General features: G+C 39.1%; 3 protein-coding genes and 1 pseudogene across 10 annotated transcripts; 2 read left to right on the plus strand and 2 right to left on the minus strand.

Annotated features, from left to right (window-relative positions):
• Positions 1-331: 331 nt before the first annotated feature.
• On the plus strand, positions 332-15,289 carry LOC141610675 (heat shock 70 kDa protein 4-like). Of its 8 annotated transcripts, none has more exons than XM_074428884.1 (5): positions 332-503; positions 607-688; positions 2,031-2,343; positions 8,088-8,312; positions 13,608-15,289. In XM_074428884.1, the coding sequence occupies exons 4-5, from the start codon at positions 8,096-8,098 to the stop codon at positions 15,071-15,073; spliced, it is 1,683 nt and encodes a 560-aa protein (XP_074284985.1). In that variant the 5' UTR covers positions 332-503; positions 607-688; positions 2,031-2,343; positions 8,088-8,095; the 3' UTR covers positions 15,074-15,289. The 8 variants fall into 8 exon arrangements, 4 of the variants coding, with proteins under 4 accessions (XP_074284985.1, XP_074284986.1, XP_074284987.1 ...); XM_074428885.1 differs by having other exon boundaries at positions 2,135-2,343; XR_012528376.1 differs by lacking the exons at positions 8,088-8,312; positions 13,608-15,289 and adding an exon at positions 3,219-3,541.
• LOC141610674 (heat shock cognate 70 kDa protein-like) lies at positions 2,969-5,359 on the minus strand (annotated as a pseudogene).
• Positions 15,290-15,914: 625 nt separating the features above from the next.
• On the plus strand, positions 15,915-18,847 carry LOC141610678 (uncharacterized). The gene is made up of 3 exons (XM_074428890.1): positions 15,915-16,023; positions 16,140-16,259; positions 18,454-18,847. Exons 1-3 carry the CDS (start codon positions 16,003-16,005, stop codon positions 18,568-18,570), a joined length of 258 nt encoding a protein of 85 aa, XP_074284991.1. The 5' UTR covers positions 15,915-16,002; the 3' UTR covers positions 18,571-18,847.
• A 705-nt stretch (positions 18,848-19,552) lies between these two features.
• Positions 19,553-20,339, minus strand: LOC141610677 (uncharacterized). Its single transcript, XM_074428889.1, has one exon. The coding sequence runs from the start codon at positions 20,245-20,247 to the stop codon at positions 19,870-19,872; it is 378 nt and encodes a 125-aa protein (XP_074284990.1). The 5' UTR covers positions 20,248-20,339; the 3' UTR covers positions 19,553-19,869.
• Between the last annotated feature and the right edge of the window lie 6,250 nt (positions 20,340-26,589).

Here is a 26,589-nt window from a genome sequence, read left to right on the forward strand (position 1 = left end):
AGATTTCAATTGTAAACTAACTAGTAGTAGTCTCTCCAAATATATTATCACCAAGTTATTTCTCAAATGACCAGCCAAATAAACTGATTCATACACGACCCTACACCAAAAGGAGGAGCCGGACTTAACTTGTAACCCGAATTGATTCAACCCAATACAATATAACTCGAATGTTTATTATTGCACATTGAGTCACTGACACATATCCCTAAATAATTTAATATAGGAACATATCCAAAATGACCCGATCTGACTTGATCTTACTCGAATTCTTACAAATTCAAAATAAACCCGTATGAATTGACTCAACCCACAGGCCACAACCATTTCGGTTGACCTATTTACCAAGTCTACAACAAGGGTTTCTACAATTTACCCGATTAAAAACGGTTAATAGAAATTGCGAACCAAAAACCCCTCTTAATTTCGATAGCAAGAGCCAAGAGAGGAGAGGAGAGGAGAGGAGACGACAGTTCGACACGATGATCAGCATTCTCACCCAGGTATCATTTCGATTTGCTCAAACCCTAATTTCTTAATTCATCCCAATAATTGAGATTTTTATTGAAATTACTGTGATTTTATCGATTAATTGCAAAATTTCAGGAACGAATTCTCGGATTTGCGTTAACTGCAAATTCATCGTTCGATTTCTGAGATTAATTCTAAATTCGGCGATCAACATCAGGTGATTTCAATTTATTCTACATTTTCCCCAATTATTTTGTGCCTAATTTTACTTAGAATCTTAGAATTAAGATTGGTGCTTTATTTTACTGAGTTCGGAATATGTAGTGTTCGTAATTGCCATAGAATGTACGTGAAATCTCATTTGAGACTGTCTAATGCTAGACTGCTAGTGCTAGCTATGGTGATTGGTGAATATGATGTTAGCTTAAGACGGTATTAAGCAAGACTAACTCGGTTATCACTAGATTAAGGAGTACTTGTATAGTCGTATCAGCTATCTAATACATGTAGATGAGTGAGGAATGAGGATAGAGAAAGCCGAGATTTTCGTGCCTAACAGGCTAACACAATGTTGGTTATAGAGTCCGGCAACTTCATTAGCATCCCGACTCACGAGAATGACGAGAAATGGGGTCTCTTTGTAGTGGGAAGCATCCTTCCTAACGAGAAACTTTCCGTGAAATATTTCAAGCATTGTGAATGAGTGACGAACGACCTTTGATGATAGACGGGTTACCCTATTTGTATTTTCATCTTCTAAGCGCCTAGAAATGGGGAAGTTCGGCAGTACGCCAAAGAAAGCTGACATGTCCACTGAGTTTTAACACCAACTAAAAGAACCTTCCCCTTTTGATCTCGGATGTTATAGCCTAGTGCGTTATTGCTATTCTTGCAGTTTAACCATTTTAATTAACTTTGACAAATCTTTACAATGAATTCTTTCAATAAATATCACCACCAACATTACTATCATTAGTATGCTTTTTCTGATTTATGAATTATGATGATAGTGTCATCCTATTGAGATCTTGATTATCCAAATCGTTATGGCAAAGTACATTCCATGAAAAGGGTATATACTACTCCAGTGCTATACCTAGAGGTTGATAAAATTTGAATTGGCTTTTAGTGTTGTTGATGTTAGATGAGAAGCTTACTTGACTACCTAGTTAGTCGTGTTTTTGGTATGATACCCTTCACGATTCCACGTGGTTCAAATAGCTTTAACCCATTTTCAGTATTGATACAATTTTGGTTTCTTAGAACATTGAAGTTGCTGGAAATGTAACCACTGTCAACAACTAAGATTCTTATCCAGAAATGCCTGCATCTTGTGTTTATGAAATTTCGTTCTAGTTTCAACCTGTATGAATACCATATTTTGATAAAAATGACTTCAACTTCTTTCCTTATTATATATAGGCGATAAGAATTTTAGATCCCTTTTTGTTGTGCTATTAGTCTATAACTGCTGTTTCCTGCTGCAATCTTGCCTTTATTCTGTGTCTGATAATGAAGTCATTTTCCCATTCCATTTCTCATTGTACCCATGGTCACAGATTACAATTTCTTAGACAAATTTGAGCTTTCCGGTTCTCCTCCTGCACCGATCTGCTTTGAAATTGATGTGGACGGCATTCTTAATGTGTCTGGCTGTCTGCAGTGGAATTGGGCGGGTGCTGGGCTGAAGAATCAAAGCGTCGTTACGTATGTACGCCTTATCATGGACGGCTTTAAACTGAGGAGATAAATAAAATGATGGATGATCCTGAAAAATACAAGGCTCAAGATAAAGAGCAGATGAAACTGGTATTGTCTGTGCATCACACTACTGAAAGTGCTCATTTCTACATTTACCACTGCCCATGTAAGGTATGTAATCACTTCATGGTAAATCATGTAGACCTGTCGAATGGGCTGTTGGTGGGTTATGGACTTATGTGATTCGGTAATTTCGAGTTTAGGTAAAATATTATATTTTGGATGTGGTAAAACTATGCTTTGACAGTTTAACTTGTATAAAAACCTATTTTTTATCTCAAAAATATGAAATTCAATTCATATTACATATTCTCTATTTAGATTTTTGACAAAAAGTGTGTCTTGATCTGGAACAGTTTTCAAAAGCTCACCCGGGACATAGCTTGGTTGGCCCGTGCTCTAGCCAGTGCTTAGATACGTCCCTGGAAACATGTCCAACGGGTCAACCCGTTCCGGTTTTGACCTGCTTTGTATGGGCCATTTCGGTTTCTGGGAAAAAAATGGGTTATTTTCAGGCTGGGTTCTAGATTGGGTCATCTTCTCACAGATCTAATTAGTAGTAATCAATTTTATGCTTGTTTTTATTAACTTTTACTAAATTAAATTAAAATGAAAATTGTCACATACACTTAGGGTAATTGTATTATCTTTCAAAATCTTTGAACCTTTTCAAAATCGTTCCTGTTCAGGTTTACAATAGACTAACCCTGGAACCTGCATCTTCGAATGATTTCACTTTGAATAAAATACTCGTCACATATATTTAGAAAAGTAGAAGCTTTTACAGGGAAGAATTATCTAATAAAAGTTTAGGCTTTTTAACTTCCCTGTCAGCTTGTCCCAAATACTGTTAGTAGAACTCTCGGCAGCATTATTAGCATGCATCAATTTCCTCTGTTCCTCATCTTGAGCTTTGTATTTTTCAGCATCGTCTATCATCCTCTTAATGTCCTTGTCTGATAGTCGCCTACATTGATTTGTAACAGTGACTTGATTACGCAACCCAGTGCCTAATTCCACTGCGGACACTTTTAGAATGCCGTCCACATCGATTTCAAAGCAGACGTCAAATTTAGTGCGGCCTTTTGGTGCTGCAGGAAAACCGGAAACTATAAACTCGTCCAAAAAATTGTTGTCTTTGGCCATGAGTCTCTCGCCCTCAAACACTTTGAAAGACGCTCCAGTCGCATTGTCGACTGCGGTTTCCCAGTTATTTTGCTTAATCTTCACGGGGATAGTTGTATTTCTCGGAATAATAACTCTTAAGTCGCCATCAAAACTCTTGAGACCAAGTGACAAAGGAGTGACATCAACTAGAACAGTATCGTTATGACTAGTACCTACACCATTTAAAACAGCGGCATGGATCGCGGCCCCATATGCAACAGCCTCGTCCGGGTTGATGCTTTTGCAAAGCTCCTTCCCATTGAAAAACTCTTGCAACATTTGTTGGACCTTGGGAATTCGCGTTGATCCTCCGACAAGGACAATATCATCGACATCAGTCTTCTCCATCTTTGCATCCTTCAAGCACTTGCCCACAGTATCTATACAGTTTTGGAAAAATTTCATATTTAAATTCTCAAAACGAGCACGAGTTAATGTTGAAGTAAAATCAATGCCCTCGTAAAGGCAATCTAACTCGATATTGGTTTGAACGACGGATGACAGGTTCCTTTTGGCTCTTTCGGAAGCCGTCCTTAATCTTCCCCGAACCCTAGGGTGTTCGCTAATGTCTTTCTTATGCTTTCTTTTAAACTCTGCTAAAAGATACGCCACTATTTTGTTGTCGAAGTCCCCTCCTCCAAGATGCGTATCTCCATTTTTCGCTTTAACTCTGACTTCACCTTTTTCAATGGTAACCACCGATACATCAAAGGTCCCTCCACCGAGGTCAAAAACCAATACATTCTTTCTTTGGTTATTTTGCTTGGAAATCGTTCTATCAAGGCTATAACCATGGCCGCAGCTGTGGGTTCATTAATGATCCGAACCACATTGAGCCCGGCAATGGTTCCAGCATCTTTGGTTGATCGCCTTTGTGAATCATTGAAGTATGCCGGTACAGTGACAATGGCATTCTTCACTGTGCTACCAAGGAAAGCCTCGGCTATACTTTTCATCTTTGCTAGGATCATAGCGGAAATCTCTTCCGGTGTGAATTTCTTCTCTTCGCCCAAATAATTGACGATAATCATTGGTTTCTCATCGTCTTTGCTTGAACCAGTCCCATTTACAACCTTGAACGGCCACAACTTAATGTCGTCTTGTATATTCTCATCACTAAATCGTCTACCTATAAGCCTTTTTGAATCTGCAAAAATTAGCTTCAATTAAAAATACACCACCGTGGCGTTCATTGCATATGAGTAAGTTAGGATTACAGAGGAAAACAAACAAACAAACCAAATATGGTATTCAAAGGGTTTCTGGTAGCTTGATTCATTGCAGCTTCACCAATGAGACGCTCTGATTCGGCGAAGGCAACACAAGATGGCGTTGTACGGTTACCCTGATCGTTGGTGATGATCTCAACACGGTTATTCTGCCATACTGCAACACATGAATTTGTCGTCCCAAGATCAATCCCAATCACTGGCCACTCTACTCCGTTTCCTGCCATTGTTTCCTTTTATAACCTCTACAAATCAGAAATTTGAGTAAATGTGAGGGAAACACAGTGTAACTAATGGATAAATTGCTAAAGAAGAACAATGGTCAGCTATTGATAATAAGTTAATAACCGATATTGCTAAAGAAGAACAATAACTTTATATAAACTTCTTTTTATTGCGGTTGCTCTAAATACAACAACATCAGAGTCTTAATCCCAAATTGATTTGGGGTCGGCGTACATGAATCATCCTTTAGAACTGTCCATGAGTGAACGCACAACTCAAAATGCGAATAAAAAAGAGAAAAATGAAAAACAAAAGAGAGAGCGAAATGTAATACAAAGTCAGGTTAAAAGGTTTTAAAATCGAATTCCGTATTGCGGTTGCTCTAAATAGTTTGGAAAAATACCTGAACCGGGAAACTACGATGAATTTAAGAAGAGATGAAAACCGCGAAGATAGGCCAGGCACTACAGAAGAGGTTGCATATACAAACCAGGTTGGTTAATCACAAATTTATAGACCTTTCAATTTTCCGTGTTGAATAATGTCGTGCAATTTTTGAATATGACATTAGAAAGGCCCGGGATATACACCACAATTGACAAGTTAGGACTCTTGGACGCACCAAGTTGGCTAGCTAGAGTCAACTTTACAAGATTAGGACACACTTAAATGGCACCTAGTAGTATACGGAGTATAATATCAACAGTCAACGCGGGTCAAAGTCAACAGCGGATTAGGGTAAGTTATGAACTTGTGTAATTTTGTAAATTAACTAAAATTTTCGAAGTATATAACGTTATATGTTCACCTTCATGGAAAATTTACGGAATGTTTGTTAAAAATAGGGTTAAAAATCAAAAAATTATTACCCAAAATGGATCAATGTCATTGTCGAACCTAGGCTCGAATTTAAGTTGCTCTCCCGCTAAGCGACCATATCCTGGTCGACAAGTAAATAGAGTTGATATTAGAGCTATGCGGTTTTGACTCTTGAATCAAGTCACTCTTAACGAGTGAGCGACTCGGGACAAAGTCGCTTTTTGGGTGAACGACCAGACTTCAAAATAATTTTGTAAGGAGGAAGTCAAACCCAAAACCTACGCGATATATGCTTGCACTTAGCCAACAAACTAAACAAGATTTTGTAAGATTAGCGCTTAAATCAATAAGATGCGTTTAAGACTCACTACCCCCAATTAGTTAAGTTATTAGACATTAATTGCGTGTTTAATTAACACACATTAGCTTAGCCCGGTGGTTAGTGCATGGTAATTAGAGGTACGAGATCATAATCTTAACTCTGCTGTTGATCAAAGTAAGCGTGTAAATAAGAGGTTGCTTGGTTCACCAGGGAAGATGAAGTACCTAAGAACTTAAATTCACCTGAATTTGTAATTTGTGTGAATTGCAAAAATGGTTTTTGGTTGCCCGGGAGAAAATAAGTTCATGTGAAAAGTTGCACTTACCAGAAAGGACATGTAAGAATTAAAGTTCTATGAAAAGTTCTAATTCCAATGAAATTGGTAAACACAAGTCAAAGTAGTAAACGTATGACAAGTAGACAGTAGACTTAACCCCACGATTCTTGTCGTCCTATATTTTCCCACAAGTTACAAGTTAGGATAGGAGGGTGCACCAAGTTGGATATACAAGATTAGGACACAATAGAATGGCATGAAGCATATGTCAACACAGGTCAACGTTAATATGTACACTAGACTAAGCACGGTTCACAATTGAAACTAATTTCAGTTCAGTTTAATTCAATTACACTAGGCTAAACCCATGACAATTCACGGACTGATCAGGACGGAGGGATCAAAGTACATGTTTATATACCATAGTACCTAACCCGCTTCTTCACGTAAACTATTTGATAGGATCGGAGTACTTGTGCTAGTGTAATTTCAATGTTGTGTAATTATTTGATACTCAATTTATCTTAATGCTTACTGAATAAATCTTCAAACATACGTGATAATCAGCAAACTATGAGTATTTGTACAGGAATAGGGCCGCAACTTTCAATCCCTTGTCCTATTATTAGCCAATTTTATTACTCCCTCTCAGTCTCTATATTGTTCCCATTTGATATGGGCACAATAATTTAGGAAAAGTATTAAAATAGGAGTAAAAGAGTTGTGTGGGGTTGGTTATAGGAGAGAGGAATGAATTATTAGTAGTTAAATAAAGAATTGTGGGGCCAAAACATAAAGGAAAGTAATAAAATAGGAGTAAAAGAGTTGTGTGAAGTTTGGTGATAGGAGAGAGGAATGAATAAAATAAAAGTAAAAGTTTCTAAAAATAGAAAGAGGAACATTAGTTGAATAACCCGTTTCGAGAAAGAGGGAACATTATAGTGACTGAAAGGGAGTATTTTTCATTGATTTCTGACCAACCATTATTGGGTGATGAAGATGGTCCATGAATATGCCAAGCAGCACAGCCAAGTGGTGTACTTGTGAACAGTTGACTTGGCAGTTGGCATTACTAATGTGTATAACAAGAACATTCTTTCAGCGCAAGTTCTTGTTTCGGCTATTTCGTCTTACACAATAAGACCGAGTTTTGTAACTGTTTTATCTTCAAATGTAATCACAATGGTCCAGCTAGGTTCCAACTTATTGGCAACTTTTATCCCAAAAATGGTCACATTTGCCTGTAAAATGGTCTCAAAATCCCGTCTAATTTTTTCAAACGAAAATAGCCTATCTTAAGCGAGACCAACTCTTCTTTGTGAACACTGAAAAGGCGAAGAATAATCTACAAGTACTACTGTATTTGTAGGTAATATAGTTCCTATATAATTGGCCAAAACATTAGTTTGTAAAATATATACTTTTATTTAATTTGTAAAATCTTTTGAGCTGATCATCCCCTACCCTTCTTAATTCTCGCCAATTTACATTTTCTTCACATTTATCCCGTCTTCAGGTTATTTTTCACCTACTTAATTGTTCGTTTTTTTACTATGATATCGACCACAATGTGAAATTTAACATAGTGATAAATCTTTGGCATGTACGTAGTAATACTAAGCTAAAACCTCTTCGATATAGATTTTTGTTTTATAGTGTGGAAATCCACAGTCACTATCTTCGATATGCACCTAGTATTACCTTGAGTATACTTAATAGCATGCAAACCTAAAAGTTAAAATCGTTTAATTTTACAATATTGTAGTTTTGTATGGTGTTTTTCCTCACTCGTTAGCAAATTTCTGATTTTGTGTAGAGGAAAGAATGGGAGGAAGAGGAGGAGAATGGCCGGTGATTGGAATCGATCTAGGGACGACATACTCATGCGTTGCTATTTGGCAAAATAACCGAGTTGAGATCATCACCAACGACCTTGGTAACCGCACAACTCCGTCATGTATTGCTTTCACGGACTCAGAGCGCCTCATTGGTGAAGCCGCTGTCAATCAAGCTACCAGAAACTACGCGAATACTATATTTGGTTTGTTTCTTCTTCTCCTTGTTTAAACTAAACTACGCGAATACTATATTTGACAGTTTTACATATTTACGGTCAAAGTTATGAAGGTTTGACCTCAAAAAGTCAACTATCGTTTTGAGAGTTACGCAAATGCACGCGGTGCCCTTGAACTTTTATATTTTGTCCGAAATACCAAATTTTTTTTTATCCGAAAAACTTAAAAGAGGCTATAACTCGTGTTTACGAGCTCAGAAAGTGACAATTTTTTTTTTTTCATATTGATTATCTTTTCGAGAACTACTACTTGAAAAAAAACTGTCGAGTTTGGAATTCGTGACCAAGAGATATGGTCACTCAAAGTTTGTTCGGTAAAAAAAACTCCTAGCCACGGGATCCAAATATGACAATTTTTTTTTTCAAATCGTAGTTCTCGAAAAAGATAATCGATTTGAAAAAAAAAATTATCACTTTCTGAACTCGTAGACACGAGTTATAGCCTCTTAAAGTTTTCCGGAACAAAAAATTGGGTATTTCGGGCAAAATTTGAAACTTCAAGGGCACCGCGTGCATTTTCCCGCTTTGAGTTATTTACCCCATCATTTACTCAACAATAATTTTTTGTTAGGAATATTGCCATATAATCTCGCTTTCCATATTTCCTCGTATAATATTTCTTGTGTATTAGTTTCCTTCTTATGTTATTCCATATCTTGTAATTACCTTAGTTTACAAGTTTAGATTTAGGGTAAATATTCTAGATACGTTTCTTGTGCTTCGATGTAATTGTAGTATATAAGGACATGTTGTATTGCTTGAATAATTATCAATAACAATTAACCTTTCATAAATCTTACATGGTATCAATCGCCACACGATCCTAAACAACTCCAAAACGTCCTCGCAAACCCCAGCCATGTCGAGCAATACTATCAAAAACACACATGAACCGAGTGTCCCACTCTACCTTGTTAACCTATCTATGGTCGATAAGCTCACTCCATTGACGTTTATGCAATGGCAAGACCAAGTTGCATCGTTCCTCACCGGATACGATCTTCTCAAATACCTCGACGGTTCCCACCCCTGTCCACCCGAAACCCTCACCTCTTCCTCTGACACAGAGAAAACCGCCACCACTACCAACCCTACGTTTCACACTTGGAAACGCCAGGATCAACTCATCAAAGGTGCCTTACTTGGCACTTTAACCCCGGAAACCCATGCCCTTGTCATGAGAGCTCCCACCTCACACGATATCTGGACCATTCTCACCAATACTTATGCCAAATCAACTCGTGGTCACATCTTACAAGTGAAAGACCGTCTTAAATCAATCTCAAAAGAATCCACCCAATCCATCACCGACTATATGCACTCCATAAAGTCTTGCACTGACAAACTAGCCATCCTAGGAAAGCCTATGGACAATGACGATATCATAGCTGAGATCATTCGAGGCTTAGACTATGAACTCTATAAACCAATTATCGATGCAATCAACGCTCGAGATGACCCTATTTCGTTCGATGCCCTACACGAAAAGCTCATAAACTTTGACCTCACTCGCAAAACTCTCACCAAACCCTCTCCTTTCCCTGCCTCGGCTCACCCTGCCCAAGCTCTTCGAGCCACCACCCGTAGCTACACACCCCACCAAAACCGTGCCTCCACCTCCACTGCCCCACCTCCTGCTGCCGACAACTACACCCCTGCCCCATTCAAGGGCAAGTGTCAATACTGCCGAGCAATTGGCCACGTCATCTCGAGTTGCTTCAAAGTCAAACGCGATTATCCCGATGTTGTGTTTCCTCCCTCGAATTCCTTTCCACAAACTCGCCAAAATCGCCCTCCACCACAAGCCCACACAGCCACCACCCAAACCTCCCACTCGGACGCTTCACGGCCTTGGCTTGTCGACAATGGAGCCACACATCACATCACCAATGATCTTGCTAACCTTGCCTTACACAACCCCTATGATGGTAGTGATGAACTCGTGATAGGTGACGGCTCTGCTTTACCCATCTCCCATATAGGTTCGTTCACAGCTTCCGCTTCTACTTCCTCTAAATTATTTTTTAACAGTGTCTTGTTTGTTCCGTCAATTTCACGAAACATATTGTCTGTCTCTCAATTTTGTCATGATAACAATGCTTATTTTGAATTCTCACAAAACTCTTTTTCTATAAAGGATCTTCAAACTCATCGGATTCTCATAAGCGGGACGTCTAATGGTGGAGTCTATGAATGGCATCCTCCTACACCGATCGCTTACACTAGCCGGCTCTCCAAAGACTATGGTTGGCATCATCGTCTTGGACATCCTTCGGCAAAAATATTAGGACAATTAATTAATAAATTTTCTATTTCAATTCCAAGCAATTTAGTTGATTTTTGTAACTCTTGCAATATACACAAGAGCCACAAACTTGAATGTTCTAATTCTACCTTATTATCCAAAGCTCCATTAGATTTAATTTTCACCGACTTATGGTCTTCTCCTATTGTGTCGTATGACAATTTCAAATATTACATTATTTTTGTTGATCACTTTACCAAATATGTCTGGCTATATCCGCTTAAGTTGAAATCCGATGCTACCACTATCTTTGTTCGATTTAAGAAACTGGTTGAAATTTTTTTTAAAAGACCCATCTTACAATTATTCTCCGATAATGGAGGCGAGTACATTAAAATGGCCCATACTCTAAACGATGCTGGTATCGGTCATTTAACTACTCCGCCTCACACCCCCGAATTAAATGGGTACGCTGAACGACGTCACCGTCACATAGTTGAAACCGGCTTGTCCCTCCTTACCCACTCACGGCTCCCACCCACGTTTTGGACACATGCCTTTTCTACAGCTGTTTATCTAATCAACCGCTTACCTACTGCTACCTTACAAAACACCTCTCCATATGATCGTTTGTTTGGCCAACAACCCAATTATGCTAAACTTCGAAGTTTTGGATGTCTTTGCTACCCCTGGCTTCGGCCTTATACTTCACATAAATTGGAACCTCGTTCCAAACCATGCGTTTTTGTTGGATATTCTCCGACTCAAAGTGCATTTTATTGTCTCGATCCCACTACCCACAAGATTTACATATCCAGACATGTTAAGTTTGTTGAACATTGTTTCCCATATCCCACTCTTGTCCCACGCACCTCCACCTCCGCTGCTCAAATACCCGTCACCTCCTGGTTTCACGAGTCACTTGAACCCGTGTCTACTGCCACCCACAACCACATCCCAGACCCCACACCTCCTACACCACCCACTTCGCCTAGACAACCCACCCCCCAACCCTCGACCCCTGTTACTCATTCCCCTGCCTCCCCCACCACCCCTGCAAACACGAACTCCCCTGCCTCACCCACTACTACTACTTCCCTCACCCCTCCTCCACCACCACCACCCCCACCACCACCACATCAACGCGTTGTTACTCGCCTCACCAACAACATTCGCAAACCTAACCCCAAATATGCTAAACTAGCAACCCTTCTCCCACCCTCTCGCCTACCAAACACCACAAAACAAGCTCTCATTGATCCCCTCTGGCGCGCTGCAATGACCGCTGAACATAATGCTCTTCAAAATAATAATACTTGGACACTGGTTCCTCACAACCCATCCTACAATGTTATTGGGTGTAAGTGGATTTATCGTATCAAATACAAACCCGATAATACCATTGATAAGTACAAAGCTCGCTTGGTTGCTAAAGGGTTCCTACAACGTGCCGGCGTTGATTACTCCGAGACTTTCAGTCCCGTTGTCAAACCGGCTACGGTACGTGCTCTCCTATCTCTAGCTCTCACGAAAGGTTGGTGTTTACGCCAACTAGACATTAATAATGCTTTTTTACAAGGTCATCTTTCAGATGAAGTTTACATGTCACAACCACCGGGCTTCACTAGTCCCGAACACCCCACATATGTCTGTAAATTAAACAAAGCAATTTACGGACTTAAACAAGCTCCACGAGCCTGGTACACGACACTGAAGCAACACCTATTCGGTCTTGGCTTCACGGCCTCACTCGCTGACCCGTCTCTATTCTTATACACGACACCGTCGCACACCCTGTTTTTACTTGTCTATGTCGATGACATAATTGTCACCGGCTCAGACCCACGCCATGTCTCCTCATTTATCACCTCACTGGCATCTCGTTTTGCCCTCAAAGATTTGGGTAATTTGTCTTATTTTTTAGGTGTAGAGGTCACCCCCAACCCCCATGGTCTTCTTTTGACACAATCAAAATATATCCATGATTTATTGCACAACCACAATATGCTTGAGTCGAAACCAGCTAACACACCTTTAGCTGTTCACCCTCCCTTGCACAACGATGGGAGTCCTGCTCTCTCGAATGTTACGGCCTACCGTGCTATTCTGGGCAGTCTACAATACCTCTCGTTTACTCGTCCTGACATTGCATTCTCTGTTAATCGACTTGCTCAGTTTATGCAACATCCAACCGAGCTCCATTGGAGTGCTCTAAAACGGCTTCTTCGTTATTTAAATGGTACATCTCATGTTGGACTTCAATTGTATCGTTCCTCGCCTCCTCGACTGCACGCTTATTGCGACGCTGATTTGGCTGGGGATCGTGACTCATACGTCTCAACAACTGGTTACATTACTTACTTGGGACGTAATGCTATCTCTTGGGCCTCGAAAAAGCAACGAGCTATAGCTTGTTCTTCCACTGAGGCCGAATTTCGAGCTGTTGCTACCACCTCGGCTGAGTTAACTTGGCTGCGCTCGCTACTCACTGAACTTCAAGTTCCATTTTCTGCTCCACCGGTTATCTACTGTGACAACCTAAGTGCTACTCACTATTCTGGTAATCCCGTTTTCCATTCTCGGATGAAACATTTGGCCCTTGCTTTTCATTTTGTTCGAGAACAAGTAAATCAAGGACAACTTCGCGTTCAACATATTTCTGGTACTGATCAACTTGCTGATGCTCTCACTAAACCGCTTCCGTCACCACGTTTTGCTTCATTGTTGTCCAAGATCGGTCTCTCCCTTGGGTCGTCCGTCTTGCGGGGGCATGTTAGAAATATTGCCATATAATCTCGCTTTCCATATTTCCTCGTATAATATTTCTTGTGTATTAGTTTCCTTCTTATGTTATTCCATATCTTGTAATTACCTTAGTTTACAAGTTTAGATTTAGGGTAAATATTCTAGATACGTTTCTTGTGCTTCGATGTAATTGTAGTATATAAGGACATGTTGTATTGCTTGAATAATTATCAATAACAATTAACCTTTCATAAATCTTACATTTTTTACAGATGCAAAGAGGCTTATAGGTAGACGATTTAGTGACAACAATATACAGGAGGACATGAAATTGTGGCCATTTACCGTTATAGACGATGTTGGTTCAAGTGATGAGAAACCAATGATTGTTGCAAACCATAAGGGTGAAGAGAAGAAATTCACTCCGGAAGAGATATCTTCCATGATCCTAGCGAAGATGAAAATTGTAGCAGAGGATTTCCTTGGTGACGCGGTGAAGAATGCTGTTATCACCGTGCCAGCATATTTCAACGATTCACAACGCCGGGCAACTAAAGATGCTGGAACTATTGCAGGGCTCAATGTGGTTCGTATTATTAATGAGCCTACTGCCGCTGCCATGGCTTATGGCCTTGACAAAAAGGTCGCGGGAAATGAATCCAAAAAGAATGTGTTGGTTTTCGATCTTGGTGGAGGTACATTTGATGTGTCCTTGGTAGCGATAGAAAAAGGCGAAATCAATGTTAAAGCGATTAGTGGAGATGCCCATCTTGGCGGAGGTGACTTCACCAACAAAATCGTAACATATCTGTTTGAAGAATTCAAACGAAAGCATAAAAAAGACATTAGCGAAAGCCCTAAGGCTCTGGCTAAATTAAGGGTTGCTTCGGAAAAAGCTAAAAAAGCGCTCTCGTCAACGTTTCAAACAACTATTGAAATCGATAGCCTTGAGGGCATTGATTTTACTTCAGTACTAACTCGTGCTCGTTTTGAGAATTTGAATATGGGTTTTTTCTTGAGTTGTATTGACACCGTGGATAAATGCTTGAAGGATGCGAGGATGGATGTGAGTGATGTTCATGATGTAGTCCTTGTCGGAGGCTCAACCCGAATCCCTAAAGTTCAAAGCCTCTTGCAAGAGTTTTTCAAAGGAAAGGAGCTTTGTAAAAGCATCAACGCGGATGAAGCTGTTGCATACGGAGCTGCAGTCTACGCTGCTGCTGGTTTAACCGATTTTGGTAATTGTGGCCATGAAACTGTTTTAGTTGATGTTACTCCATTATCACTCGGTGTTAAAAATGTCGATGGCAAATTAAACGTTGTCATTCCGAGGAATACACCAATCCCCGTGAAGAAGCATCAGATTCGAGTCACAGCAGATGATAATCAAACCACTTCGTGTTTTTGGGTGTACGAGGGTGAGAGACCAATGGCCAAAGATAACAATTTCTTAGACAAATTTGAGATTTCCGGTTTTCCTCCCGCGCCTGGAGGCCAAACGAAGTTCGACATCTGCTTTGAAATTGATATGGACGGTATTCTTAATGTGTCCGCCGTGGAATTGGGCACTGGACTGAAGAATCAAATTACCATTACGTCTCATCATGGACGACTTTCAAGCGATGAGATTAATAAAATGATGGATGATGCGGAAAAATACAAGGCTCAAGACGAAGAGCAGAGGAAGCTGGTTGAAACCATGAATGAGCTCGAGTGCTCGAGTTTATCACCCTACTGAAAATGCTCATCCTTTATCAAGCGCTTTATCATGGAAATGTCTTTCTGTCGTGATGAAAGAAAATGTATTGTTTAACTCAGTTTGAGGAAAACTAAAAGCATAAAGTTTGAAATGTATTTTTTTTTTTATGATGCATTTTTATATTGTGGGTGTATTTTTTATGTTTCTGAATGTAATTTGGAATTCATTTTTTATGGTGTTCAATTTTTGCCTAAATTCAGTTTCTGGAACTCGTAATCATGTTATGGACGATTAAAGTTTTTTTTTCCACAAAAAGAGAGGAATGAGTGAGAAAACTAATACTCCCTAGTGTAAGGGTACATGTTATAAAGTCAGAAGTTTTAAATAAGGTTGACTCTAATAATAAAATTAACTTAATTTCCTTTTAATGTAGTTCCTCCGTTCCATCGAAAAAAAAAAAAAAATCAAATAACTAAGCGTAAACTATTGGAGATTTGGAGTCCATCAATTACCTTATTTAACAATTAAGCTACAAAGTACTTACCAAAAACTTACCCAAAAGATAAGTCAGCTTAAGTTTTTATTATCAAATAACTAGTTTAATCTAAGTTAACTGAAACGATATGCCAATTAAAGCTTAAAGACAACTCACAACTCGGTGATTTAATATGATCATATTTAGACGGGTAGACATGATAAAATTGATCTAGTTTGAATGACCCCGATTTGTAGTCGACCCTCGAACAGAGGAATAAAGCTTGACACGTAGCAAGAATTGTCTTAATATGATCCGACACAAATGTTTATCATTGATAACTTTTTAATAGAATATCTAAAATTATCCGAACCCGATATCCCACAACACGGTTTTTACAAGTTACCCATTTGATAAACGGGTAATAGGATTGGGAATCAAACAAAGGCATTTTGATAGCAAGAGAGAAGAGAGGAGACGACAGTCAAACACGATGATTAGCATTTTAACCCAGGTACATCATTTTAATTTGGTCAAACCCTAGTTTCGTAATTCATCCAAAAAATTGTGATTTTTATTGAAATTAGTTTGTTATTGCTGTGATTTTATTGATTAATTGCAAAATTTCAGGAACGAATTCTCGGATTTGCGTTAGGAAGTGCGTTAACTGGAGCCGTTGTATTCGAGAATCGTAGGCAAATTCATCGTTCGATTACTGAAGTTAATGCCAAATTCGGCGATCGACCTCAGGTGATTTCAATTATTTCTACTTTTCCCCAATTATTCTGAATTTAATTTTAGTTAGAACCCTAGAATTAGATTAATGTTTTTATTTTAAGGAATTTGGAGTCTGTAGTGTTCGTAATTGCCGTGGTATGTATGTGAAATCTCATTTGAGACCGTCTAATGCTAGATTGATAGTGCTAGCTATGGTGAATATGATGTAAGCTTAAGACGGTATTAAGCAAGACTAAGTCGATTATCTCTAGATCAAGGAGTGCTCGTATAGTCATATCAGCTATCTAATGACTGTAGATGAGGGAGGAATGAGGATAGAGAAAGCCGAGAGTTTCGTAGCTAACACGATAAAGTTTAGAAAGTCGGCAACTTTATTAGCATCCCGAGAATGATGAGCAATGGTGTCTTTTTGAAGCAGGAAGAATCCTTTGTAATGTCTTCTACAATCTGAATAATTTCCCCTGAAATATTTTAAGCATTGACCCTGTCTGTATAGTCATCTTTAAAACACCTAGAAATGGGGCAGTGCAAACATGCTCTGTACATTACCAAAGGTCCGCGCCGTAAGAAAGCCAACATGTTGACTAAGGTTTAACACTAACTAAAAGAACATTACCCTTTTTATCTCAAATGGTATAGGCTTATAGCCTAGTGCATTATTGATGTTCTTACAATTTGAACCATTTTAATTAACTTTGGCAAATCCTATTAACGGATTCTTTCAATAAATATCACCATCAATGTTACTATTCTTAGTGTGATTTTAGTGCCATCGTATGGATCTTGATTATCCAAATCGTTATGGCAAAGTACATTCCATTAAAATGGTATACTACTCCAATCCTACATACACCTAGAAGTTGATAAAATTGGAGTTGGCTTTTTAGTGTAGCTGATGTTAGGTGAGAAGCTTAATTGAATACCTATTTAGTCGTATTTTTGTTACGATACCCTTCACCATTCCACGTTATTCAAATATCTATAGCCCACTTTCAGTATTTATATAAGGGTAAAACTACCTTACATTTAGGGGTATTTGTAAAAAAACTACCTTATATTATTTTTTTTGTTTTAGACTACCTTTGTTTTCTCAATTTTTGGTCAAAAACTACCTACGCTGAAAATATGGCGAGATTTGGTCGATTTAGTGACATTAACCTATCTTACATGACTTTGTTAACATCAAACAACAATGATCAACTGCGTCCAAACCACAATTTAACTTCAGATAAGCAAAATTAGTGAATTTTACATTTCAATAATAACTACAAACATCTACTAAAGTTAAGCGTCGGTACTTCATGACTTCCCAAAATCGGCATTAGTAAGATTAAAACATAAAAGAGTCATGTGAGATAAGTTAAAGCCGGAAAACAGACCAAATATATCTAGACTCTTAGCATAGGTAGTTGTTAACCAAAAATAAAGAAAACAAAGGTAGTTGAATACAAAAAAAATAATATAAGGTAGTATTTTTACAAATACTCCTAAATATAAGGTAGTTTTTAACAAAAAACCCTTTATATAATTTTGGTTTCTTAGAACATTGAACTATTGAAGTTGCTAACAATGGTCAACATTTGAAATTCTTGCAATGCCTGCATTTTATGTTTATGTTGTTTGATTCTAGTTTAAATTTGTGCGAATACCATATTTTAATAAAAATGACTTCAACTTCCTTCGTCAGGATATATAAGCGATAAGAACTTTGGAGCCTTTGATTCTGCTATTAGTGTATAATAACTGTTGTTTCCTGCCTATTTTCTGTGTCTGATAATGAAGTCATTCTCCATTCTGTTTCTCACTATATCTTTCACACAATTTTCATGTTTATTGTGTATGGTTGGCATATGTGAATTCCCTGAACTAATCCTTACTTTCACCTTGGATTTTAAATGACATTTCCCTGTGGGAACACTATTGACCATTCCTCTCATCAACAATGTAGCTTATAGCCACCTCCTATCTTGACCTTCCACTCTCTTGTCAACCACCACTAGATGCCGCGGATGTTGATACACTTTTCCATTATCTTGGGCACCGTGTTTAACACACAATACTATTACTCGGAGTATTTAACATCATTGAAATAAATGTAATTCTATTTGTCAGGGATCAAAAAATAAGATGAACAAAAAAATATAGGTTGACAGTCGCTCAAGGCTTTTTGTTCGAACTTCTAAGGTTCTGTATTTCGACTATGCAGATTATGAAGCCAGTCGTCCAAAGGCAATCTAAATTTGAAATTGCACATCTTTGGAACAAAGCTGTTGATAAGACTTTTGGGACTATGATTGCATACCTCAGTTCACGTGGGTGGTAATATTTTCTGTGAACTTTCTATTGAGGCACTTCCAGATATTTGGTCATTGATTTCTTCAGCGGAAGATGGCAGCCTGTTTTAATGTCAGAAGAGTTTCAAGATTATCTTTTTTTTTTATAATGTTACGAAAGTTACCAAGTTGTTATTTTCAAGCTTTACATAATCCGAGTGAACAGAAGTTCATCTACATTTAGCACTATTACTGATTGAAAATCATTAATTTCTATATCAAACTATCAGAATTTCATCTAAATTTAGCACTGTTACTGATTGAAAATCACTAATTTCTATATTAAACCATCTCTTATGGCTGCAATGTTCTTGGTTTGCGGTATGTTCTTGCGGAAATACTTCTCGCAGATCATGTATGCCAAGTGCAATCCTTTGTTGGTCTGCGGTATGCCGGTATGTTCTTGAGGAAATACTTCTCGCAGATCATGTAATGCCAAGTGCAATCCTTTTTTGTTGCATGGATGCCTTCACAATGGAGGACAATGCCATCACCATCTGTATTGGAATGTCTGAGCATTTAGGTTTGGTACTTCTCTTCTTAATGCATTTTTGTTTCTCTTTGTTGCATGTTATCTCCACTTTTTCCGTGCCTAAAAGATTGTTATCATAATGATGACTGTAGCTGTTTTCCATTCAGTAGGAATAGGGTCAGGTTAAGATTGAGTTTGATTATTTGCCTTCTTTATGTGGGAGAGGGGGGGATGGGGGACCGATTCAGAGTTCTTTTTTGGTGTCCCGGTTGAAGAAAGTCATTATTTTTTAGAACTACTATAATTTTTATAAAATCAACTCCAAAATTATGGAAATTGCACAAAAGTATGTTGTTTTATGGTGTACCGGGGGCCTTGTACTAATATAAGGGGAAATTATAACACAGAGGAAATGTACTCTGCGCAGCTCGAATTTTCTATGGTGTGCTTCGTGTGGCAAAGTACATTTCCGATGATCTATTAAAATCTGTCGGCCAATGTTTGAATGTGTGACAACAGTTGGATTAATACATGGCAAATCGTCTGATATACTAATTAGTAACCACCTCTATAGGTCTATAGCTAAATTTGCTATCGAAGATGACCATGACCTACGACCTTAGCATCTGGTTCATTCATGTTTGCATAATATAATACTCCGTACTTATCAAGAAAACATCCTAGTGCTTCTAAAGCTATCAAAATATGAATTGTGACAAACCCCCTGAAGTAACAGGCTTAAAACTTCAGCTCGAGCCTTGAAGGTTGAATAAGCCAAAATCCAAGTGCCTGCAGTAAAGCACCAATGTATAGAGCATCATACTTCTGGTGCAAGAGCTTTAGTAAGGCTTAACTTTGCTTGACGAGTGGTTGACAAGTAGTAGATGCCCATAGTCAAGCAGAGCATGATCACGACTGCAAAGGCTGGGATAGCAATTATCCCAACTCCGACCCCACGTACATTTGTTTTCTCTGCTCCTGATTGTGTCTCGTGTACTTGAGTCGCCATTGGTAATGGCGAACAATTAGATTTAGCACAAGGATCTTGACGGACATTTGGGTGGAAGAACTCATATGCCGAAGGAGAGAACGCAACAGGCTTTTGGTTATCAAGCCCGTGTGGTGATCTATCCTGAGCTATTGCGCTCGCAAATAAGGAAACACATACCACAAGCAAGAACCTGGCTGTTTCCATCTGGATTTATGAATGTGGATTGAGTGAGAGAGATTCTTAGGGTTTCTGCAGATTTCGGAATTTGATGCCGAACGGTTTGATGTGTTCTTATGCAGGTTTAGGGGGTGATTATATATTATATGTGAATGAAAGTGGTGGTTGCTTGGCGTGGAATTCTAGTAATGACATGGGTATGGAAGAGTGAAAATGATGAGGGGGGAACAGAATGATGCGTCATGTGGTTTCAATTATGGCTTAAAATGTTAAAGATGATGGCTTCTTGAGTGTGCTCTTCTCGTGACACTTACACCTCCCTACTTAAGTCTTTATCACTCAAACTTCATGCTTGCATGGGGAACATGAGAATGGCATTAAAGAAACAATAAGAGCAGTGGTGGAGCGCAGTGGTGGAGCGGGAGGGGGCTAAGCAGCGGCTCTCGCTCCCGTTGGAAAATTTTTAAAAAAAAAAAATCGAAAATTTTTCGAGTTTCTTTTATGGCATTGCTTGTTTGCCCCTGCTAAAATTTTTCTCGCACTAATTGTAAATCTATGCTCGGCCATTGCATATGAGCCGCATTCAATAATGGGGTCAGGATTTGTAGTTAGAGGGGTGAATGAGTAATGTAGAACCGTAAACTTGATTTTTGTTATAATTTTTTTTTTTTTTTTTTTTTTTTTTTTTTTTTTTTTTTTGGCAGCTGTAAAGAAAGGCACAAACAAGAACCTAATTACCCATAGCACCTTTTGCAAGGTTATGAGCAATCCTATTAAACCTACGCGGCACAAACCTAAAAGATAAACAGTGAAAAAAAGGAAAAAGAAGACGCAAGTCTTGAATGACACCATCAATGAGATGGTGTTCCCTTTCCATCCCGGCAATTTGAGCCAGCAGTTGTAAACAATCCGAGTTGACCTCCAAATGAAGGATCCCTTGTGAAAAAGCCCACCTCAGCACATCCCGTAGACCTAGGGCCTCAGCTTGTAAGCCAGATTCCGCAGAAATCCTAACACTTCTGGACAACATTGACTTTCCATCCTGCCCATAAGCCACCCACCCAATACCCGCATATCCCACTGACTTCCATCCCGCATCTACCATAACCCGAACAACCTGACACCCTCTCCCACCTCCTACCACAAAGAAGGGTCGCCCTTCTCTTAGATGACGTAGATCATTAACACATGAATCCACTTCCCCACCCCCCCTTATCCTTCTTTCCAGACTCAAGCGCCCGCAATGTCGTCTCCACCGAACATGACCACAAACCAAAGAACATTTGAGGGTGAAAGTGTTCCCCCTGGAACAGAACTCGGTTCCGCACCAGCCATAAGCACCATAGGGTGGCCAGGAACTTAATGACCTTAATCTCCGCATCCTCCGTTTTTCTTAAATAAATTATCCAGTTCATGACCCAATCCCCAATATTGATGTGAGCGCTGCCGAGTGTCCTAATTCTGAGATCAGAACAAGCCCAGACCCGACAAGCGATACGGCAGTCACGAAACAGATGGGCACTTGTCTCAACAAATTCCTCACAGTCCACACACAGCTTACAGGATGAGTCCACCTGAATATTCCTCCTCATAAACTCAGCCCCCATCGGCAGTGAGTTAGTCAAAAGTCTCCACAAGAAGACCTTCCAAGAACTCGGTCCCGGTAAATTCCAGAGAATACTCTTGCAGAAGGACGCCCCTGCCTCATTAATCCGGTCTCTATCCTTAGTGGTACCATGAATCTTCATATACTCCTCAAAAGCCATACCATACCCACTCTTAACAGAATAAAGACCATCACTAGTGTGTTTCCAAAAAACCTTATCGCGAACCTGGGACAAACAACAAGGAATGGCCAAGATCTTATCAACTGACTCTGGCGCAAACAAATAGCGAAGGAAACTCGAATCCCAAGACCCATCAAACAACCTCAGATCCTTCACCCGTAGATCTTTTAACCAGGCATTCTCAGGTAACATGGCATTGTCACTTGGTTCAGGCCTTTCACCATGCACCCAACAGGAGTTACTAATCGAAAGGCTAGAATTAATCTCAGGCTTCCAAGCAATATTATGCAAAATAAGCTCCATCCCATAGCGAATACCACGTACACCCCATGAGACATTATTTTGTCTTGTAGGAGTTGCGCTCGCGGACCACCCCTCGCGTCCAAACAGTTTGGCCCTAAAAACTTTACAAAACAAGGACTCTTGACCCGAGATAATTCGCCATGCTTGCTTGGCCAGGAGAGCTTGATTCAAGCACTCAATATTCCGCATCCCAAGGCCCCCCGCACACTTAGGTAAACTAAGAAATCTTCTACTACACCAATGAGTACTCCTTCCAGATTTGCATCCACCACCAAAAATGTGCCAAAGATTGAATTGATCTTGCTAGTCACACTTACCGGTAATTTGAAAACCGATAGAAAATAATTAGAAATATTTGATAGGACGGACGAAATCAAGGTTAGCCTACCCGCAGGTGAAAGAAAAATCCCATTCCAAGAGGACACTCTCTTAGAAACCATCTCAATAAGCCCTGCAAAGATCTCACGCTTCGAACCCTGAAACTCAGTGGGAAGGCCCAGATATTTCCCAATTCCGGTGTTATGTCGAATATTTAGTACCTGCAAACATTCCCTGGCCTGATTCAACTTTGTACTTGGGCTAAATAAGACTCCAGACTTATTATCATTAATGCGCTGCCCTGACGCTCGGCAATATGCATCTAAGATGCCCTTCAAGCTGTAGATTGACCTATTGGAATCTTGCAGGAAAAACACAGCATCATCCGCAAAGAACAGATGTGTCAAAGGAGGAACATTAGGGCATAGCCTTATGCCGCGAAGTGCCCCCGCATTCTGTGCCTGAAGTATTTTCCCAGACAACACCTCCATGCACAGAATGAAAAGATAGGGAGATAGAGGGTCACCCTGCCGCAGGCCACATGTTGGCTTAAACACATCCATCGGGGAACCATTGAGAAGGACCTCATAGGACACCGTTGAAACACAATTCATGATAAGGTGAACCAGATTTTCCGGGAAGCCAAATCTCCTAAGGGATAACTCCAAAAATTGCCATCGCACTCTATCATAGGCCTTACTCATATCAGCTTTAAACGCAAATCTGCCAGACTATATTTCATTTTACGGACCTTTTTTGTTTTTTGGAAAGACAAAAAATACCAAGAATTTCATTTTTTTTATGGGGTTTAGCGCCTTCGTTAGCCTTGTAAGTAGATACTCACGTTGATGACTTGATGTATTTCGAATTTCGGACATGAGTATCACCAATGCATGATTCAGACTTCATGTTTATGATACTTATCATGATTTACGGACATTTTTATTTCGGGACTACAAAATACCAAAAACCGTGTATTATACACATTAATTTGAGCCATTTGGAAGGTCATAGCGTTTTATGTTATTTTTTCTCCCAATTTTCCTATCACGTGACCAAGGTCGCTTCATGAGATAACGTATTAGGTTTCAACCCTAAAAAAACAAATATTCATCTGTTTTTAAAGAATACTCTATTTTTGTCCTATACTAGTTTATCGCATACCGACACACTCAAATGTCCTTTGTTGCTTCTTAAAATTTGTGTGGCTGGTTATCTAACCGAGAACGTGCGTACGATTTACGGCTTTTTGTTCCGGGACCCTAAAAACCCAAAAACCTTGTATTATACACTTAAATTTGAGCCGTTTGGGAGGTCGTATCAAGTCATGTTTCTTTTCCTACCAGTTTTTATACCACCTACCACCTGTCTGAAGTCGCTCATGAGTTACCATATTCGATTTCAGCCCCAAATAACAAGTATTCATCTATTTTAAGGAGAACCCGTTTTTCGTCCGAGATAAGTTTATCGTATACCAGCACCACTCAACGTCATATGTTGCTTCTCAAAATATGTGCGGATGCTTTATCTGACCCAAAGGACCGTCTGTATGATTTACGGACATTTTTGTTCCGGGACCCTAAAATCCCGAAATCCGTGTATTATACACCTACATTTGAGCCATTTAGGAGGTCGTACCGGGTCATGCTTATTTTTCTCCCCGTTTTTCTACCACGTGTCTAAGGTCGCTTCTTGAGTTACAGTATTCCATTTTCAGCCCTAATTAAGCAGTATTCCCTCCATTTTTTCTTTTCCTCCTATTTGCTTTATTGCGGTCTCCAAGACAAGACTTTGACCATCTTTTTCGACGTCTATATGTTACTCTTTTGTCGAAAAAGATATTTTGTGAAAATTATTTTGATAATAATTATAAATATTTTTGTTTTATAAATCAATATTTTTTATTCTCCAAGATATTCACGATAAAAGTTCGAAAACTTTAACCTCCAAAAAGCAAATGGGAAGAAAATAGGCAAACAGAGAGAGTATTCATCTATTTTTACGGAGTACCTGATTTTCGTCCGAGACTCGTTGATCGCGTACGAACACTCTCAAATATCCTCTATTACTTTTCAAAACTTATGTGGCTGCTTTAACTGACCCGATAAACCATTTGTATGATTTACGAAGATTTTTGTTCTCGGACCTTGAAATCCCGAAAACCGTGTATTTACACTTCAATTTGAGCCGTTTTGGAGGTTGTACCATGTCATGGTTGTTTTCCTACCGGTTTTTCTACCACCTGTCTCGGGTCACTTCATATGTTACTGTATTCGATTTCAGCCCTAAATAACAAGTATTCATCTATTTTTAAGAAGTGCCCGATTTTCGTCCAAGACCAGTTTATCGCATATCGATATTCTCAAATGTCCTCTGTTGCTTCTAAAAATTTGTGTGGCTGCTTTATTTGACCTGAGAATTCATCCGTTTGATTTACGGAGATTTTTATTCTTCGACTCCGAAATCACGAAAACCGTGTATTTATACACTTGGATTAAAGCTGTTTGAGAGTTCGTACCGGGTCATGTTTCTGTTCCTACCAGTTTTTCTACCACCTGTCTCGGGTCGCTTCATGAGTTACCGTATTCGATTTCAACTCAAATAAAAAGTATTCATCTATTTTTAAGGAGTACCCGGGTTTCGTCGGAGATGAGTTTATCGCATATCGGCACACTCAAATGTTCTATGTTGCTTCTAAAAACTTGTGTGGCTGCTTTATCTGATCCGAGAAACCATCCGCATGATTTAGGGAGATTTTTGTTTCAGAACCCTGAAATCCCGAAAACCATGTATTATACACTTTAATTTGAGCCGTTTCGGATGTCGTACCGGGTCATGTTTTGTTTCCAACCAGTTTTTCTACCACATGTCCGGGGTTGCTTCATGAGTTAACGTATTCGATTTCAGCTCAAATAAAAAATATTCATCTATTTTTAAGGAGTATCCGATTTTCGTTCGGGACGAGTATATCGCATATCGGCACACTTAAATGTCCTATGTTGCTTGTCAAAAATTGTGTGGCTACTTTATCTAACTCGAGAAACCATCCGTAAGATTTACGGACATTTTTTTCCCGGGACCCGAAAACCGTGTATTATACACTTCCATTTGAAACGTTTGGGAGGGCTTACCAGGTTATGTTTATTTTCCTACCCGTTTTTCTACCACCTGTCTCGGGTCGCTTCATGATTTACATGCTTATTGTGATGCTGATTTAGCCGGAGATCATAATGACTATTTATCTACTACCGGCGGCGTTGTATTTCTGGGTAAGCACCCTATTTCGTGGTCCTCAAAGAAGCAACGTGCCTTATCTCGCTCCTCAACTGAGGCCGAATTTCGTGCTATTGCGGACACCACTTCTGAGGTTCTCTGGTTACGGTCCCTTTTTGCTTAATTACGAATTAATTTATCAAAAGCACCGGTTATATTTTGTGACAATCTCAGTGCTACAAACTACTCGGCCAATCCAATTTTTCACTCTCGAATGAAGCATCTAGCATTGGCCTTCCATTTTGTGCGTGAACAAGTTAATTTAGGTACTATCCGCATTCAACATATTAATGGTGATGACCAAATAGCCGACACATTAACCAAACCTCTGCCAAGGCCGCGGTTCGATTTGCTTGCTTTCAAGATTGCCTTACACTCCGTCCGTCCATCTTGCGGGAGTGTGTTAAGAATAAATAACCAACGTATTTATTCTTCCTTTATTCTATCCTATTTTCTAGTATTTGAGTCAATGTATATCATTTAGTTGAGTCAATTGTATATCCTAGTTTCTAGCTTCTGTTAGCATAGTTATAGCTATTAGTTAGATTGCTCTCTTAACCTCTCCTTCTATATAAACACTTAACATGTAACCTAGTTTAATCACTTGAATATATACAAACTTTTCTATTCTTTACATATTTAATGTTTACAATTGTCGATTTATTTATTTTTTTGGTGTGATAAAAAG

This window comes from Silene latifolia, chromosome 11 (assembly GCF_048544455.1).
Source record: "Silene latifolia isolate original U9 population chromosome 11, ASM4854445v1, whole genome shotgun sequence".
Classification (NCBI taxonomy): Eukaryota; Viridiplantae; Streptophyta; class Magnoliopsida; order Caryophyllales; family Caryophyllaceae; genus Silene; species Silene latifolia.